Consider the following 16,313-nt stretch of genomic DNA (forward strand, 5'->3'; position numbering starts at 1 on the left):
TGTTCCCCCTATTATTTATTTTTATTCCATATGTTCTACTCATCTGTTGACAAGGTAGATAAAAGGAGCATCAGACACAAGGTTTTCACAATCATACAGTCACATTGTGATAGCTGTATCATTATACAGTCATCATCAAGAAACATGGCTACTGGAACACAGCTCTACATTTTCAGGCAGTTCCCTACAGCCTTTCCATTTCCTCTTGGATAACAAGGTGATATCTACTTAATGCGTAAGACTAACCTCCAGGATAACCTCTCGACTCTGTTTGGAATCTCTCAGCCATTGACACTTTGTCTCATTTCATTCTTCCCCCTTTTGGTCGAGAAGGTTTTCTCAGCCCCTTGATGCTGGGTCTCAGCTCATTCTAGGGTTTTTCTCAATCCCTTGTGCTTCAAGGATTTTGTAGCAGTTTTGGGGCTGCCTGCCTACTCTGCAAACCATCCCTCTCTTTCGTAAGAAAAGTTCTTTCCATACACATATGAATACACTCCACATTTTGGTCTATCCCACATATTTATACTATACAATATCCATATGTCACTGGCATATCTTTCAGGTATCTAAAATTGAGATATAGAATTCTAGTCATTCTTAGCTCTTTGCCTAAACTGAGATAAAGTAAATGAGTTAGACCGCCACACGCCATGTTTTTATTCAGCATGTACATCCCAAAACAGGGGAAGCCAAAAAAAGAAAGAGAAATAAAAAGTAAAACAGGTGTGCAGAGAAGCAAAGAGAAATATCCATACAGCCACAGAGAGAAATTGGTAACATGGAGAACCATGAAAAGACACAGACAGTAACAGGAAGGGTGTGCCAGTTTGAATCTATTATTCAAAGAAGAGCCATGTTTTAACCCTGATTCAGTTTTGTGGGGCCAGACTTATTGTTTAGGGTGGGAAATTTTGACTGGATTGTTTCCATGGAGATGTGACACACTCATAGGGACCAAAGACAGGGACTCATCTTTGTATACCTTCAGAGCCTACCAAGGAGGCTACTTAAATGCTGTTAAAAGAGCTTTTAAATGCAGATTACATCTAAAAACAGTTATTACAGGAAATGTACTTATTAGCATACATCCAAAAGCCTCTGAAATCAACATGATCTACATTCCACATTCTCCTGGAAAAGCTTATTAAGGAGCAATTACTGTTTGTTTCCTGCAACTATCATTAGACAGTGCACAGATACTATAATACTGAACATATGGAAACAAGTTTTAAAATTATTATGTCTGATTTCAGAGGAAAAAGGATAATTATCAAATCTTGATTGCGTGAGTCTAAAAATTTAGAAAACGCAGGAAATGTAAAGTGCTGGGAAAGGAGTTCAACCCCTATTTGGTACAAGATTAGTGGTCTAGAACAACTGCAATTCACTGGACTCAACAAGTTTTCAACTTAAATCTAATGGAAAGCTTTTTGCACCAGGGTATTGAAAATAAAATGTTATAATGGAGAATAAACTGGGCTAAAATATCTACCCCAGAAAATAAGAATTAATTATATTTTTGCTTCTAATTTCCTGGATTAATGTGGTTAAGTCATTCTTTCCGGCTTTCAAAGTACTATCTATAAAACAGAAGGATAGCTTTCTAAGAAAGGGAAAAAGGATGTTCAATGATGTAACCACATATAAGCAACTTCATTACTTCAATGAGTACGCTCAAGGACAATGAGTAGCTTATTCCAGGGGGAAAAGAGGAAAAAAAATGCACAGTATAGGGGTCTAACACTGGAAAGGTAATGTGATACTTGGTTGAGTCTGGAATGCCAGGCTACTGGGGACTGAATCATGTTCAGATCCCAATCCCTGGTCCTGTGGGTGTGAGCCCATTTGTAAATAAGACCTTTCTAATATGCCCAAACATGAAGGCAGGCCTCCATCCAACGTGTCTGACGTCCTTTTAAGCAAAGGAAAAGGGACAGAGAGAAAAAAAGTCACTGGTGAAGCAAAAAGTTAAAAGTCAAAAAACCCAGAAGAGAAAGGAGATGATGCCACCATGTGTACTCCATGTGACAGAAAAACCAAGGACTAAGGATTGCTGGCAGCTAGGTCTTAGAATGCCACAGTCTTTGGGGAGAAAGGATTGCCTTGTTGGCGGCTCAATTTTGGACTTCTCCTAGCTTCAAAACTGTGAGCCAATAAACTCCTATTGTTTAAGCCAACCCAATCCATGTTATTTGTTTTAGCTAAAACACAGGCCAAGAAATATAGACTTTATCCTATATGCCTGTGAATCTCAACTAAGGGCAGAAGTAACAAAATTTGGGATGTAGGGAAGGAGAAATTAGGGCATCAAAAATGGGAAGAGAGACATATGTATAATTATAGTGTTTAAAAAGTAGAGCTTGTATCTGATACTTTTAGTTGACTTAGAGCATTGAGCACTTCAAGTAATTTTAATAATCATCAAAGGGGGCCATGAGTTTTGTGCTTTTTTAGCTTACAGTTTTTGTTAATAGACATGTTTCCAATATGAGCCTATACATACATGTTACATTAAACATACAACTAAGCAGCAAGACAGGGACTAAAATCCACATCTCCCTTATTTTACAATCAGTATGCTTTCTACTTTCCCAGATGCCAACACTTGAAAGTGGTAATTGAGAAAAGTGAGTATGATGTGTGGAACAGACAGGATGAGGCAAGAAACTAGAGGTAAGGAGAGAAGCACAATAGCTATTGCTTGTAATTACTCCCTAAACACCCACATATTACAACATGCCACTATTTTTAAGTGATGCCAGTGGCATATCTTTATTTTATTAATTAAACCCAAAACCAAAAATTTTAAAATGGACATTTTATTAAAAGTAATATTCTTAGATAGTGTCCCCATGTATGATTCACAGCGTAGAGGACGTAAAAGTAGAAAAGTGGTCCCTGAATCCAATGCACACAGAGCAGTGTCCAGACATATACATACAGTACTGTTTTTCAAATTTATGAAGAGAATTGCAATTAATAAAATCATATTCCAAAATGTTACTGAATTCAGTCTAGCTCTTTATCTTGAATTTTCTTTTTCCTTGATACTGAAGGTACAACTACAGTTACATAAGCACACCTGTGAATAAGAAAAGGAGAGGCAATTCTCACACTGGTCTAAAAGACAAGTCCTTGGACCATCTGAAAAATTCACCTGAAGGATAAGCTGTATCTTACAATATGAAACAAAACTCACCTACAACTTCTGCTCATGCAATCAAGATCAGTGCCTATGAAATGCAGGTGTTGTATTAAAAATGGGAATACAGAATACTCTCCACCTCTAGTCTCGGAGGCTTTAAGTCTGGAGAAGATGGAAATGGAAATGTTATGAAATGTAAATAACGGAAATGTTATTTACAGAAACACAGAAAAGTTATACATGAACAAAAAATTAAATCTACCTAATGTCTTATTTTCAGCTTCAATCTCTCGGAAAAATTTTTTCCAACTAAGTATCAAATACTGAAGAAGAAAAACCTACGATATCCTAAAAGTAGATACATTAAAACATTCTTGAGAATTAACACAAGGTAAATTTTTAGCGTGCTGTCTCAGTGAGCCATGTCTGGAGAAATATTTAAAACTCCACTTCCACATTCAAAGTCAGTTAAAATATATAAATATCTCTGGTTGAACACCCTTCAAAGGATGGATAAGAAAATCTTAACTAAACCAGTGGCACTAGGAAAGCACTAAAATCAGCTAAAGGGCAAGGAAGGGAAAATATCTCCTATCACTCTAACTTTGAAAAACAAGTCAGAGATACACTTACTGAGATAATTTTAAAAACCTACAAGTCAACCACAACACAATACCACTTCACATCTGCTAGGATGGTTATAGTCAGAAAGACAATAACAAGTGTTGGCAAAAATGTACAGAAACTAGAACCCTCGTACACTCCTCGTGGGAATGGAAAATGTGTTGCAATTCCTCAAAATGTTAAATTTAGAGTTATCATATGACACCAGCAATTCCAATATATCTAGAAAACATAATACCCAAGAGAAATGAAAATATATATCCACACAAAACCTTGTACACAAATGCTCACTGCAGCACCATCATTCATTGTGGCAAAAAAAGACAAAACTCAAATGTCCATCAACTGACGAATGGATAAATAAAACGTGGTGGATCTATACATATTACTCAGTCATAAAAAGTAATGAAGTGTTAATAATACATGTTACAACACGAACCTTTAAAACATGCTACATGAAAGAAGCAGCCAGTCACAAAAGACCACATATTGTATGATCCCATTTATATGAAATGTCCAAAATAGGCAAATTGATGGAGAATGAAGGTAGATTAGTGGTTGTCTAAGACTGGGGTGAGGGGTGCGGGGTAGGGAATGAGGAATTAATGAATATGGGATTTCTTTTTGGGGTAACAAAAATTTACTAAAATTGATTGCGGTAGTGGTTGCACAATTATGTGACTATACTAAAAACTAGTGAATTGTATACTTTAAATGGGCAATTGTATGTTATGTGAATTACACCTCATTAAAACGGTTTTAATTTAAGAAAAAACACAAGCTACAATATTCAATAGTTAAAAAACAATGAAAATTTTTATACTTAGCTAAGATCTTCCCAGGCTTTCAAGTATTCCCTCTACTCCTGTTTTCTAGTATTTCAAATCCAAACTTTAAAGAATTAAAAACTCCAGAAAACTTAACCACAGAAAGGGCTCTTTCATCAGTTTTAAAATTATACTTAAACAATAAGCATTCCACAAAAGAAGATACATGTATAGATAAGAAATACATGAAAAATATTGCCTCTATTTCTATTCCTTGTTTCTTTTTTAAAAATCAGGGGATGGGAGAAGATCTCTCCTTCAACTTATGTCTTTCTGAAGCTTCTTCCATCTACTTTAAAAATGTTAAAGTGAATAGACAAATTCTAAATCTACTTCATGTATTTTCTCTTCAACCCACTATAATTTGGCTTCTTCTAATATCGCAACCTCGAACTGCTATTTCCCAGTCACTAAATTACTCCTGCTTGCCCAAATGTAATGGGTACTTTCTCAACTTCACTTCACAGGTTCTCCTAGGATTACCTGACTCTGGTAATTATTCAGACCTTTCCTGAAACTCTCTTAGGATTCTCTAACACCTTTCTCTGGGTCTTCCTCCCTCCTCTCTGACCACAGCTTCCTTCTCTGGCTATTCTTTAAATGCTGATGTTCCTCAACCTAACCTGCTCACTCTGTATGCGTCTCTGAATAAGCTCCTTCACTCACATGCTTTCAATTACCTCCTTCATGCTTCTGTAACTCCCAAATCTTGAACTCCATCCTGTCAGCAATCTTGAGTGTCAAATTTCTACTAGGTGTTCCATAGGTACCTTGGTTTTATTGTCTAAAACTAAACTCATTTTTTTCTCCCTTGAAATTTCCCACCATCTTCTGCTTTCCCCTCCACTTGTTTCTCTTCCTTTACTCCTTACCATACACTAAATAGTACCTTCTAGCCTGGATGACAGTATACCAAGTTATAAACCTCTGAGCCATATAATACTCTTTTCTCATTTACTAAGACATCTAGTAAATCATCAAAACTTCTTTTCTTTTCATTGGCTTTTTTTTTTTGTAATAATTTTATTGACAAATCTTCATACACATACAATCCATACATGGTATATAATCGATGGCTCACATCATCACCATGCTCATTTTTAGAACATTTGCATTACTCCAGAAAAAGTAATAAAAAGAAAAAACTCATACAAACCATACCCCTCACCTCTTCCTCTAATTGACCACTAGTATTTCCATCTAGCCGGTTTATTTTACCCCTTATCCCCCATTATTTCTTATCCATATTTTTTTACTCATCTGTCCATATCCTAGATAAAATGAGGATCAGACACAAGATTTCACAACCCACAGTTACATTGTAAAAGCTATATCATTACACAATCGTCTTCAAGAATCAAGACTACTGAGCCATGTTCTTGAAGATGACTGTATAATGATACAGCTTTCACAATATGACTTGTGAAAACCTAGTGTCTGATGCTCCTTTTATCTACGGTATGGACAGATGAGTAAAAAATATGGATAAAAAATAAAAAATAGGGAGAATAAAAGCTAAAATTAATTGAGTGGATTGAAATACTAGTGGTCAATGAAAGGGAGAAGTAAGGGGTATGGCTTGTAGGGGTTTTTCTTTTTATTTATTTTTCTAGAGTAATGCAAATGTTCATAAAAAAAGATCATAGTGACTAATGCACAACTATGCAATGATATTGTGGGTGACTGATTGTAACCCTGTCAAGAATGATTGTATGTCAAGAATGCTGGTATGACAGTTCACTGTTTATAATAAAAATATAAAAAAAAAAGAATCAAGGCTACTGGAACACAGCTCAACATTTTCAGGTACTTTCCTCCAGCCACTCCAATACACCATAAACCAAAAAGGGATATCTATACAAAAAGGGATATCTATATGCAAAAGAATTACCTCCAGGATAACCTCTCAAGTTTGAAATCTCTCAGTCATTGAAAATTCATTTTGTCTCATTTCTCTCGTCCCCCTTTTGGTCAAGAAAGCTTTTTCAATCCCATGATGCCAGATTCCCGCTCATCGCGGGAGTTCTGTCCCACGTTGTAAAGGAAATTTATAACCCTGGGAATTATGTCCCTTCTAGGGGGGGAAGGCAGTGAGTTCACCTGTCAAACTGCTTAAAAGAGAGGCAACATCTCAGCAACAAAAAACGTTCTCTGGGGGTGACTCTAAGATATAATTTTAAGTAGGCTTAGCCTATCATTTGCAGAATAAGTTTCACAGGGCAAAGCCCAAGATAGAGGGCTCAGCCTATTGATCTGGCTGTCCCCACTGCCTGCAAGAATATCAGGAATTCTCCAAATGGGGAAGCTGAGTATTTCCTCCTTTCTCCCCAGTACCCCAACCAGACATTGCAAACACCTCTTTATTCGCTGCCCAAATTACTCATGGACACATTAGCGCAGCACACTAACCTGTAGGTATCAACAAGATCTCAGGTCTTATTCAAGATTTCATGTACTTATGGTGTTCAAATAAATTGACCATACAAGTTAAATTAGAATGCTCTACCCAAAGTATAAATTTTGCACCAAATAAACATCTCTCCCTTTGTCTCACACAGAAGTTGAAGTTTTAAAATATGGACCCTATCATTCTTTACCCTGTCTTCTAATCTACCCTAGTCCTATCCAGATTAGCTTCATGCATATCTCTAGTGGAAGTCAGATTCCTTTCTCAATTTTCTAAACAGTTCCTGTATGGGTTAGTGCCGACTTTCATAGCTTCGGACCTCTAACTCTGAGTCTCAGGTCTCACATAAATACCCAACGTTTCTGGGAATGACCAGGTTATATACAAACAGTTCAGTATCTCAGAATTTAGAAACAACAGTTTACAACTCCTGAATATATGTAACTGCTGTAAGAGCTTCAATCTAGGACCCTTTACAATAGGCCCCAACCTGATGACCCATGATCTCGATTTCAATTCACTGAGTTTTTAATATTATAGTTAGTCCATATGAGTGAAGCATGATAATATTTGTCATTTTTGTTTCTAACATTTCAGTGAACAGTCCTTAAGGTTCATTCACCTATTTGCATGACTTACAACTTCATTCCAACTTGCAGCTGCTCAGTAGTCTGTTGTATATATATATACCACTGATCCCCCTTCCTTTCCTCAGTCATTTACACTTAGGCCACCTCCATTCATTGTGACTCCTCAACACTGCAGCCATAAACACCAGTGTGCAAATGTCCATTCATGTCCTCATACTCTTCCTCCAGGTATATATTGCACAGCGGTGTTTCAGGATCATATGGCAACCCCATCCCTAGCCTCCGGTGGAACCACATTGGCCTCCACGGAGCTGTGCCTCTCAGTTTCCCTACCAATAGTAAATAGGTACATCTCTTTCTCCGCATTTTCACTAGCACTTGTTTCTCTCTGTTCATTTTTAAACAGTTATTATTCACACACCATACAATCCAACCTAATTAAGTAGATATGCTTTCACTACCATAATCTATCTGAAGACATTTTTTTTTCTTCCACAAAGAATCCATACCCCTTCCCCATGTCCCCCACCTGTTTACATTTAGTTTTGGCATAATACCTTTTTTACACTCAGTGGAAGCATATTACAATGTTACTGTTGACTATAGACCCTAGTTTGCACTGACTGTATTTTTTCCTATATATCATCCATTTTCAACACTTTGCAATGTTGACATTCGTCTCCCTCATACAAATAAATTCATTTGTACATTTAATCACCACTATCGTCTACTTTACACATTCCTCAGTTGTACAGTTTCAGTCTTTATCCTCTTATCTTTCCTTCTAATTTCATGTGCCCCTAGCCTCTCTCCCTCAACCATACTCACTTTCAGCTTCACTCTGTGTACTTCTATTATTGTGCTACAATTAGGCAGTACTGTGCTATTCATTTCTGAATTTTTATATTCAGTTTGGTTGCACACATCTGTATTCTTTCAGCACCAAATGCCCAATCTCTACCATTGCCCAATCTCTACTGTATTTCTATCTCCTGATAATCTGTGTTCTTAACTTCAACTCTCAAAGTTTACTCATTAATGTTAGTTCATATTAGTGAGACCATACACTATTTGCTCTTTTGTCTCTGGCTAATTTCACTCAGCATAATATCCTCAAGGTTCATCCACGTTGTTATATGCTTCATGACTTTATTCTGTTTTACAGTGCAGAAATATTCCATCATATGTATGTATGTATATACTAGTTTGTTTAGCTACTCATCCATTGACCTTTGACATTTGTCATACAGCATAATATCTGGGCTGAAATTTCTTTCTTAATCTTTATCAGATCCATTGTATACTCTAGATTCCCAATGTCTTCATTCATTTCCAGACCCTCAAATCTCACTTGTTATATTTCAACAACTTCCAAAGTGCTTTTTCATCTCCTAATCCATCCCTTCATACAGCCACCAGCATCAACTTTCTAAACCAGAAATCTGACAAATGCCTTTTTTTCTTGAAACACTCAGTGGCTCTCCAGAGACCCACAGCTGTAATTCTCAGCTTCTCTACAAGAACTTACCTAAACGACATAACAGAAGTTCATAGTAATTTCAAAGAGTTAGGGTGATGATAGTGCTGCTGATGATCCAGCATTATCTATTTTCTTAACAATTCTCCTGCTTTCCCTATGACTCTAAGAATTACAATGCAGAATTATCCAGAATTACTATTACTGGTCTACAGAACAAAAATCTAAAATAGCACGGATCAAGATCCTTCACAATCTGACCCATACCTACTTTTCAAGTATTATCTTTAGCTTTTACCACGCATTAGCTCACCAGTTCTCAAAGCATGGTTCATGGATCCCTATACCATTTCAGTGGGACCATGGGGGTCAGCTTTTTTCATAAGGATGCTAAATGTGTTTCCTCATCTATAAATGTGAGAACATACAGAATTAGTCTAATGATTTTTTTGCTTTTAACACTTTCATTATTTTATGAGTATACAGTGGAGTTTTCAACTGGGGCTATATGATGCTTTATACTGTATGACACAAGACATTGCAGTCGACTGAATGCTACAGATATAAGATGCCTGATGTCTTCCATTAAACCAAACGTTAAATTCGTAAAACTATAAAACCAATGGCATTCTACTAATTTTTTTGTCTTGTATAATAGTTGCTTGTCATAAAATTTATAAGTTTTTCATTATTTTAAATTGAATTAAATATTTTTTAATTTCTCAGTTTTTATTTCTAAGATTGTAAATAAACAAAACGAAGCTCTTTGAGGGCCCTAATATGTTTAACAGTGTAAAGGAATCCTGAGATCATAAAGTTTGAGAACTAATCCAGTAGCTATAGCAAATTACCTACTACTCCCTAAAATGCTCAACTTTAAAACCTCCATTCTTTTGCATGATAATGTACTGCCACCAGCAGCCTAGTCCCACCCACCTAATAAAAAGTAAAGGACCTCAGACGCATCCTATAGGGAAGCAGGAAAATAGTAAAAAGAACAAGGACTTGTCAGGCAAGGCACTTAACTTCTCAGAGTGTGTTTCTCTATGTAAAATATGGATTATATTTACCTCATAAATTGTTGAGATGTTAAATGGGAGTGCAAAATATCTGGCTCAGTGTTTATCATATCAGAGAGATGCAAAATGTTAAATTCCTTTCTACTAAAAATAATTTATAAAGTCACTAACATTACTGTAATAGAATAAAAGCAATATAATAATCATATATATAAAAAAGTAGTTACAAAGCTGTCACAATTACTATTTATAGTAATAGATGGTAGATTACATAATAAATTGTCTTGAAATGCCTAACTTCTCTGGTAAGGCTACCCACCCCTGTTTGGCCTTGGAAAAATGTCTGTAAATCCTCCCCTCCCAAGATTTCACAGTCAGAGTATTATAATTCACACCTCTGCTGCCTCCCGTTTCTTAAAAACTCCTCCAAGTCAACTCATTAAATTTTTGTTCTCTTCATAAATGGACAGAGAACCGGTACTAAACTGAAAGTGCCATACTTGATTGTAGTTTAAGTATCATCTTTGATGATATTTTATATATAAGTGTCTAATGCACATTAGCCTTTGGCCTGATAAGAATACATCTACTTATTGTTTCAAAACTTTTATTAAACATGGTACATTTTCAAAGGCAAAAGGAAATGAAAATGAAAATCCAGGCACCTCTTTCAATCTCTCGTTCTCCGTGATTAGATAAATTAGCGATGAGAATATACAGACTTTAGCACAATAATTTGTTAGGTAATGACCCTAAATATCAATTCTGTACTTTAACCTACAAAGTACGTCATATTTTTCATTTTCTCAAAATGAGAGTAGTCAGTCTCATTTTCTTTTAAGTGGCTTCTCCAAGGCCAGACATCTAGCCAAAGGGAGACAGGAGTACAATCCAGATCTGCCAAATGTGACATTATTTAGTTGTCATGATCACTGTCAGTCATCTTGTAAAGACTAAAAGTCGATAACTGAGATAAAGTTCTGGATCTACCACAAACTAGATGTTTTAAACTTCAACAAGTAACTAACTATCTGAGAGCCACAGTTTACATAATCTAAGCACTTAGCTTTCTCCTCTTTTAAAGAGGACTGGAGCACAACAGGCCAAGGTCAGGAATAGACAACTCATAGAACAGTTAATAGCAGGTGGAAAAATTTCTATCCTCACTGGTTATCAAGAAATTCAAACTAAAACAAGATACCATTTTTCAACCACCAAATAATTAAAGATCAAGAATATTATGATATGAACATTTTGTACATTACTGGCAATTGTAAACCATAACAACTTTTTCAAAAAACCATTTGCAACAAATATTAATATATCCCTTTACCTAGTAGTACTTCTAATACCGGAATGGTTACCCTAGGCAATAATCCAAAATACAGACTTTTGTGCATAATAATTCATCATAGAATTAAGATATATAACAGCAGGAATGGAATAGCCTAAACATTCAACCATAAGGAAAAGGTTGTGGTATAATAAATCATCAGATGAAATATTATACTCCATTTAAAATTTTTACAAAGCAGTTGCATTAATAAAAAAATTTACCAAAATATTAGGTAATGAATAACATATAATGGTATATGTAGTATTGACACATGGAAGCACTAAAAACATTATCAGAGGTAGTCGGGTAGACTATAGAAAGACTGGGTAGTCAGACAGAGCTGGTATGCTACTTTTCTAAGCATAAGACATAACTAATTGTTATTCTATAATTTGTAAATCTGAAATAATAAGCAATATTATAATGGAACGGGGTTGTAATAGCTAGATAACCTCTATGACCTCTTTCAGTTCTAAAATGCTAAAGGTCTATAGCATTTATTCTTCCATAACCATAATAAGACTTCAGTTTAAGATGTTTTCAATATTCAAAGTAAATTTAAAAACAATTTCTGATTTGCATTAGAATTTAGAATAACACCACAGAATATGAGCCCTACCCTCTATTCTGTTTCCATGACAAAGGGACAGAGGTAGGGAGATGTCTTTCTCCAGCTTTTTAGTCAAAGGAAAAAATGGCACTATGTACAGCCTTAATTATAGCTTATTGCTTAAACTATAAGTCAGGTAATTCCCCCCCAACACACACACACACACACACACACACACACAACACTGTGTAAGAATAGCCTCAGTTATCAAATCTCAAATGCAGAATCACCTAGCTATTTCTAGGTATTATGGAATAAAAAGGAAACTTATTTAATCCTCAAGGAATGAAATCTCCAATAAGAATTCCTGATTCATCCCTAAAGCACGAATCCTAAGGCTAAGTCCCCTGTACAGTAGCTCACAGTCTGCACACCTGTCCTGGCCTGCATCATCAAACCAAACAATGCTCTTTTCTGACAGGATAGAGCATCCAGGGAAAACAATATGGCTAGAATGCAAACAAGTGGCCAGTCAAGGTCTATACCATCTAGTCTTCCAAGACTTAAGTTTACAATGTTTTAAATATTCCAAGTAAATATTTTCTTCTATTTTTGCTAGAGAATAATAAAAAGGGAACACCAACCAATTACTGAAAATGACACCTGAAATATATCAACAAATAAAAATTCTCATGAGTTAGGGGAGAAAATACTCCTTTCTTTACCCCCTTCAGATCAAAAGTAATATTTCAAAAATATTTAGGTTACATAGCAAGAGAAAATGTCTCAAATAACACATAATCAAATTATTTAATTTCTGTCTTTCAGTCTTCAAAAGATACTAACAAAACCTTATTCCTGTCCTCTACTACTTACCTGGAGAAGTAGGAATCACAAAGCTCAACAATATTATAATACTATGTAAGGTCAAGGATCTATTTTATAAATTGAACAATTTTAACGCTAAAGCTTCTAGACTAAAGTCTTTTTAAAATGTTATAAAGTATTTCAGTACTAAATGTCACTTCACCTGCACCTTGAAAACAACTGTACTTTGAAACAAAAACCAGCCAATGTCAGCTGCCCATTCATTTTTCTACACCTGAGCTCCGTATCTTTTTTATAATCGAATTTCGGAGTTAAAGGATTATTCTCGGAGGTGTACCTCATCCAGAGGCTAAATTTTCCCCGGCTTATTTCCCATCCCCAACCCCCGCCAAGGCTAAGAAGCAACCACTTCCCAAAGTCCCACTTCCTTTTCCATCCCCAGACCTCCAGGGTTTCCAACGCCCCAGTCTTGCGCAATATCCGTAGGAGCAATAGCCACAACCACCGCCTCCAAAACCGGGAAACAACCCTAGAGGGAACATTGTCCAGCAGAAAAATAAAAGGTGGAGGGTGGGGGGATGTAGTATAGGAAGTCGACTTCTGGTCCCACGCCTTCGGATCTGCCTCCCCTCACAGCGAAGTATCGTAGAGCAAGTTCACGAACAAGACTTTAACCCTCACCTCATAAGCCCGCCCGCAGGAGCAGCAGGCGGAAAGGGGCGGGGGGCTGAGAAGGTTATCTCCCAGTTCAGGGCTTCAGCCCAGATAGTCGCCTCCGCCCCGCCAGAACTATTGTTCCCAAGCTCCCCACCCCCACCCCGGATAGGAAGTGATAGTCACATCCCCTCCGCCTTTGGCAATATCCCCTAGGGTGTCCGAAGTAGGCTTCCTTCAGGATACCCCCACACACACGCACACACTCCCCCCCCCCAACCTAAAGTCAAACGGATCCTAAGACCACCTCAAACTTGGGTCTCAGGAGAGGAGAGATGGGACCGGGATAAATGGAAAATTATAAGAACCCCGATTTCCTTATGGAAAACCTTTTTGCAAGCGTTGGACATTAACTGCGAACCCAGACAAGGCAGAAGTCCTACCTTGCCCACCTCTGAGACTTGCTTGGGCAAAATGACCCCACGAGTTAACGCCGACCTCAACAATCTGGTACCTCCATCAGCCGGATCGGTTCCCCACCCCGGACACAGCCCGACACTCTGCCTCGACCCTCCTGGGAAGGGCAGGCTAGGTGGGGAGGTGTGGAAAGGCAAGTCCTCTCGGTCAGCACCTCACTCGCCTCCGGCTCCAGGCCCGAGAAACAATAGGTGGTCGCAGGAAACGGTGCCGGGTTAGGACTCGGCCCAGCGGCCGCTCCCTTCGCGCCTCAGAAGCCCGCGGAAGGGGCCGCGAACGCGGGAGAGGGGGAAAGGAGACCTAGGGGCGGAGGCAGTATCACCTCCCGCCGGGCTCCCGGCCAAGACGGCCCCTGGGGTTGGTGCGCGCCCCCTCTGCCCCTCTCCTCACAGCAGCACACAAAGCGCTGGCGGCTCGGGCCGGCCCGGCGAGGCTGCGGTGGGCTTCAGTGGCCTCGAGAGGAGCCGACAGCGAGGTGAGAGACTCACCATGAAGTCCCGGGCGAAGTTGTCCTCCCCATTGTGGTCCGGACTCTTCATGGCCTGGACCCTCTGGATGAATTTCCTCAGGATCTCCACTTGCTCCATCCTCCCGCGTCCCCCTGGCTGCGGTCGCTGGCCCCCCCGCCGCCGCCCGCCCGCCCGGCGCAGAGCCCGCTCCGTCTTCCCCAGCTCGCTCCCGCTGCGCGTCTCCTCCCTCCCGACCCCCGCCAATCCCCGCCGCTCCTCCTCCCCACCGCCCTAGGGGACGCAGCGGCGGCACCCGGCCGGGCTCCCGACACAACTTCCAGGAGCAGTCGCCGCTTTCCCACAGTAACGAGCCGAGGTGCTGCGGCTAGCGCCAGCCCCAGCCCCCAGCTTGCTCCATCCTCCTTCCCCGCCCTCCTCCTCCTCCGGAGACGCCGCCACCGCCTCAGGAACACCGCTCTGCGCTCGCCCTACTCCCCCCGTCCCCAGTTTCTCCTCCCCCCGCACCACCACCACCACCACTACCACTACCACTAGCAGCGACAGCCGACTCTACCCCACGGCGCGCCCCCGCCGCCACCCAAACGCGCGGCCCCGCACCGCGGCTCCGCCCCAAGCGCCGCGCCGCGCTGCTACGCCCCCGCTCGCCCCACCTCCAAGGCCACGCCCCCAGGCCCGCCCAGCGCCGCGGCTCGGCTTGGAGTGGCTGGAAGGAACTTCGGCGATCTGGTGAGCGACCCGACTCCACTTCCGGGGCGTGGCCCCGTCCCGGTAGCGCCCAGGTCTGAGAAAACCTTAAAAGAGTGTTGGTTACCCTATAGGAGGGAACTCTTCTTAGGACTAAGTCTCATGGGTTGGAGTATGATGTTAATTAGAGCTTGCGATCTCACCGCTTACTCAGGGCAGAGGGCGGGGGGAAGCAGATTACTACAAGAATGCTTCGACGCTGGCTCCGCCACCGTTTTAAGTCCGGGCCTGCTGGCTTCCAGGGGCGGGGGTGGAAAGAGGCATGCTGGGAACTGTAGTAATGCCATTTCCACGTTCACAGCAGGTATGTTGCCTTCACTGTTATAAGGCCTTAACAACCTAAGACTTTGGAGGATTCTTACGGCTAAGAGAAGCGAAACGCTTCTTGATTGAAAGGATTTTCTCTTCACAAATCCACCTAAGCTCTGGCAAGTGAGCGCCTGAGAATCGTAATGCGTCCTAATGTATACCATGCATGTCGTAGGGGCTCACTGTTTACTAAGTTTAAAGGAACCTGTCGTCTTTTTAAATTGACAGCATTTTAGAACTGCATGAGAGACTTTCTCCATAGAATAGACTTTATAAGTCTTTGTACGTCTTTAAAATTCTAGTAACCAGAGGTTATCCATTCTGGTCTAACTCACCAAATAAAGTGATTTACTAAGGGGCCTCCAGCATGTTCTTACCAGAGCTATAACACTAGAACTCAAGTCCTTTTGCTTTCATTACGATACCATATTGCCTCTAAGCAATGCGAACTTGTGATAATGTGACAAAAGTGAAGGATTAGATCCGTGGACGTATTTTGGTCATTTAAACCCTCAAACAACATTCTTTACAGATCGGATTACTCAGAAAATTGGGTTAAATAAGAAATAACAGTGGCAGGTCATTTTTCCCAAATGAATGTTTAGAGGCATCATGGAATTTAATGAGAAACTCTTTGAAGAAGATAAGTGAGAGTAATAAGATACAGTTTCCTTTTGTTAAAGAAAAATTTTTATCTTTAAAAAAAAAATCAACTAATGCAACCCCTCCCCAGAAGTATGCACTTAGAAGTTGTGTGCTCTTCCAAATCTCTTCTCATGCATTTATATGCATGTAAAAAAGATATAGTTTTGTATTTTAAAAATTCACTTAGGGTGCACGGGTATTTTAGTGGTTA

The 16,313-nt window shown here is 39.5% G+C and overlaps 1 protein-coding gene and 1 pseudogene across 4 annotated transcripts in view; one reads left to right on the plus strand and one right to left on the minus strand.

The window, feature by feature from the left end:
• Positions 1–14,570, minus strand: part of PTPN12 (protein tyrosine phosphatase non-receptor type 12) — a 133,657-nt gene extending 119,087 nt beyond the window's left edge. For 2 of the 3 annotated variants that reach the window (XM_077155196.1, XM_077155275.1), the window contains exon 1: positions 14,423–14,570. In XM_077155196.1, the coding sequence (XP_077011311.1) occupies positions 14,423–14,521 (99 nt within the window). In that variant the 5' untranslated portion in view covers positions 14,522–14,570. Of the gene's footprint in view, positions 1–13,900; positions 14,033–14,422 lie in introns of those variants that run through there. The other variant, XM_077155358.1, reaches the window with a different exon arrangement.
• A 522-nt stretch (positions 14,571–15,092) lies between these two features.
• The window catches only part of LOC143678287 (peptidyl-prolyl cis-trans isomerase A pseudogene), a 53,078-nt pseudogene continuing 51,857 nt past the window's right edge, over positions 15,093–16,313 (plus strand). Inside the window, exon 1 of the transcript XR_013173144.1 lies at positions 15,093–15,130. The product of XR_013173144.1 is annotated as a peptidyl-prolyl cis-trans isomerase A pseudogene (transcript). The remainder of the gene's footprint in view (positions 15,131–16,313) is intronic.

The sequence above is a fragment of the Tamandua tetradactyla genome, chromosome 1 (genome assembly GCF_023851605.1).
Source record: "Tamandua tetradactyla isolate mTamTet1 chromosome 1, mTamTet1.pri, whole genome shotgun sequence".
NCBI classification, from domain to species: Eukaryota; Metazoa; Chordata; class Mammalia; order Pilosa; family Myrmecophagidae; genus Tamandua; species Tamandua tetradactyla.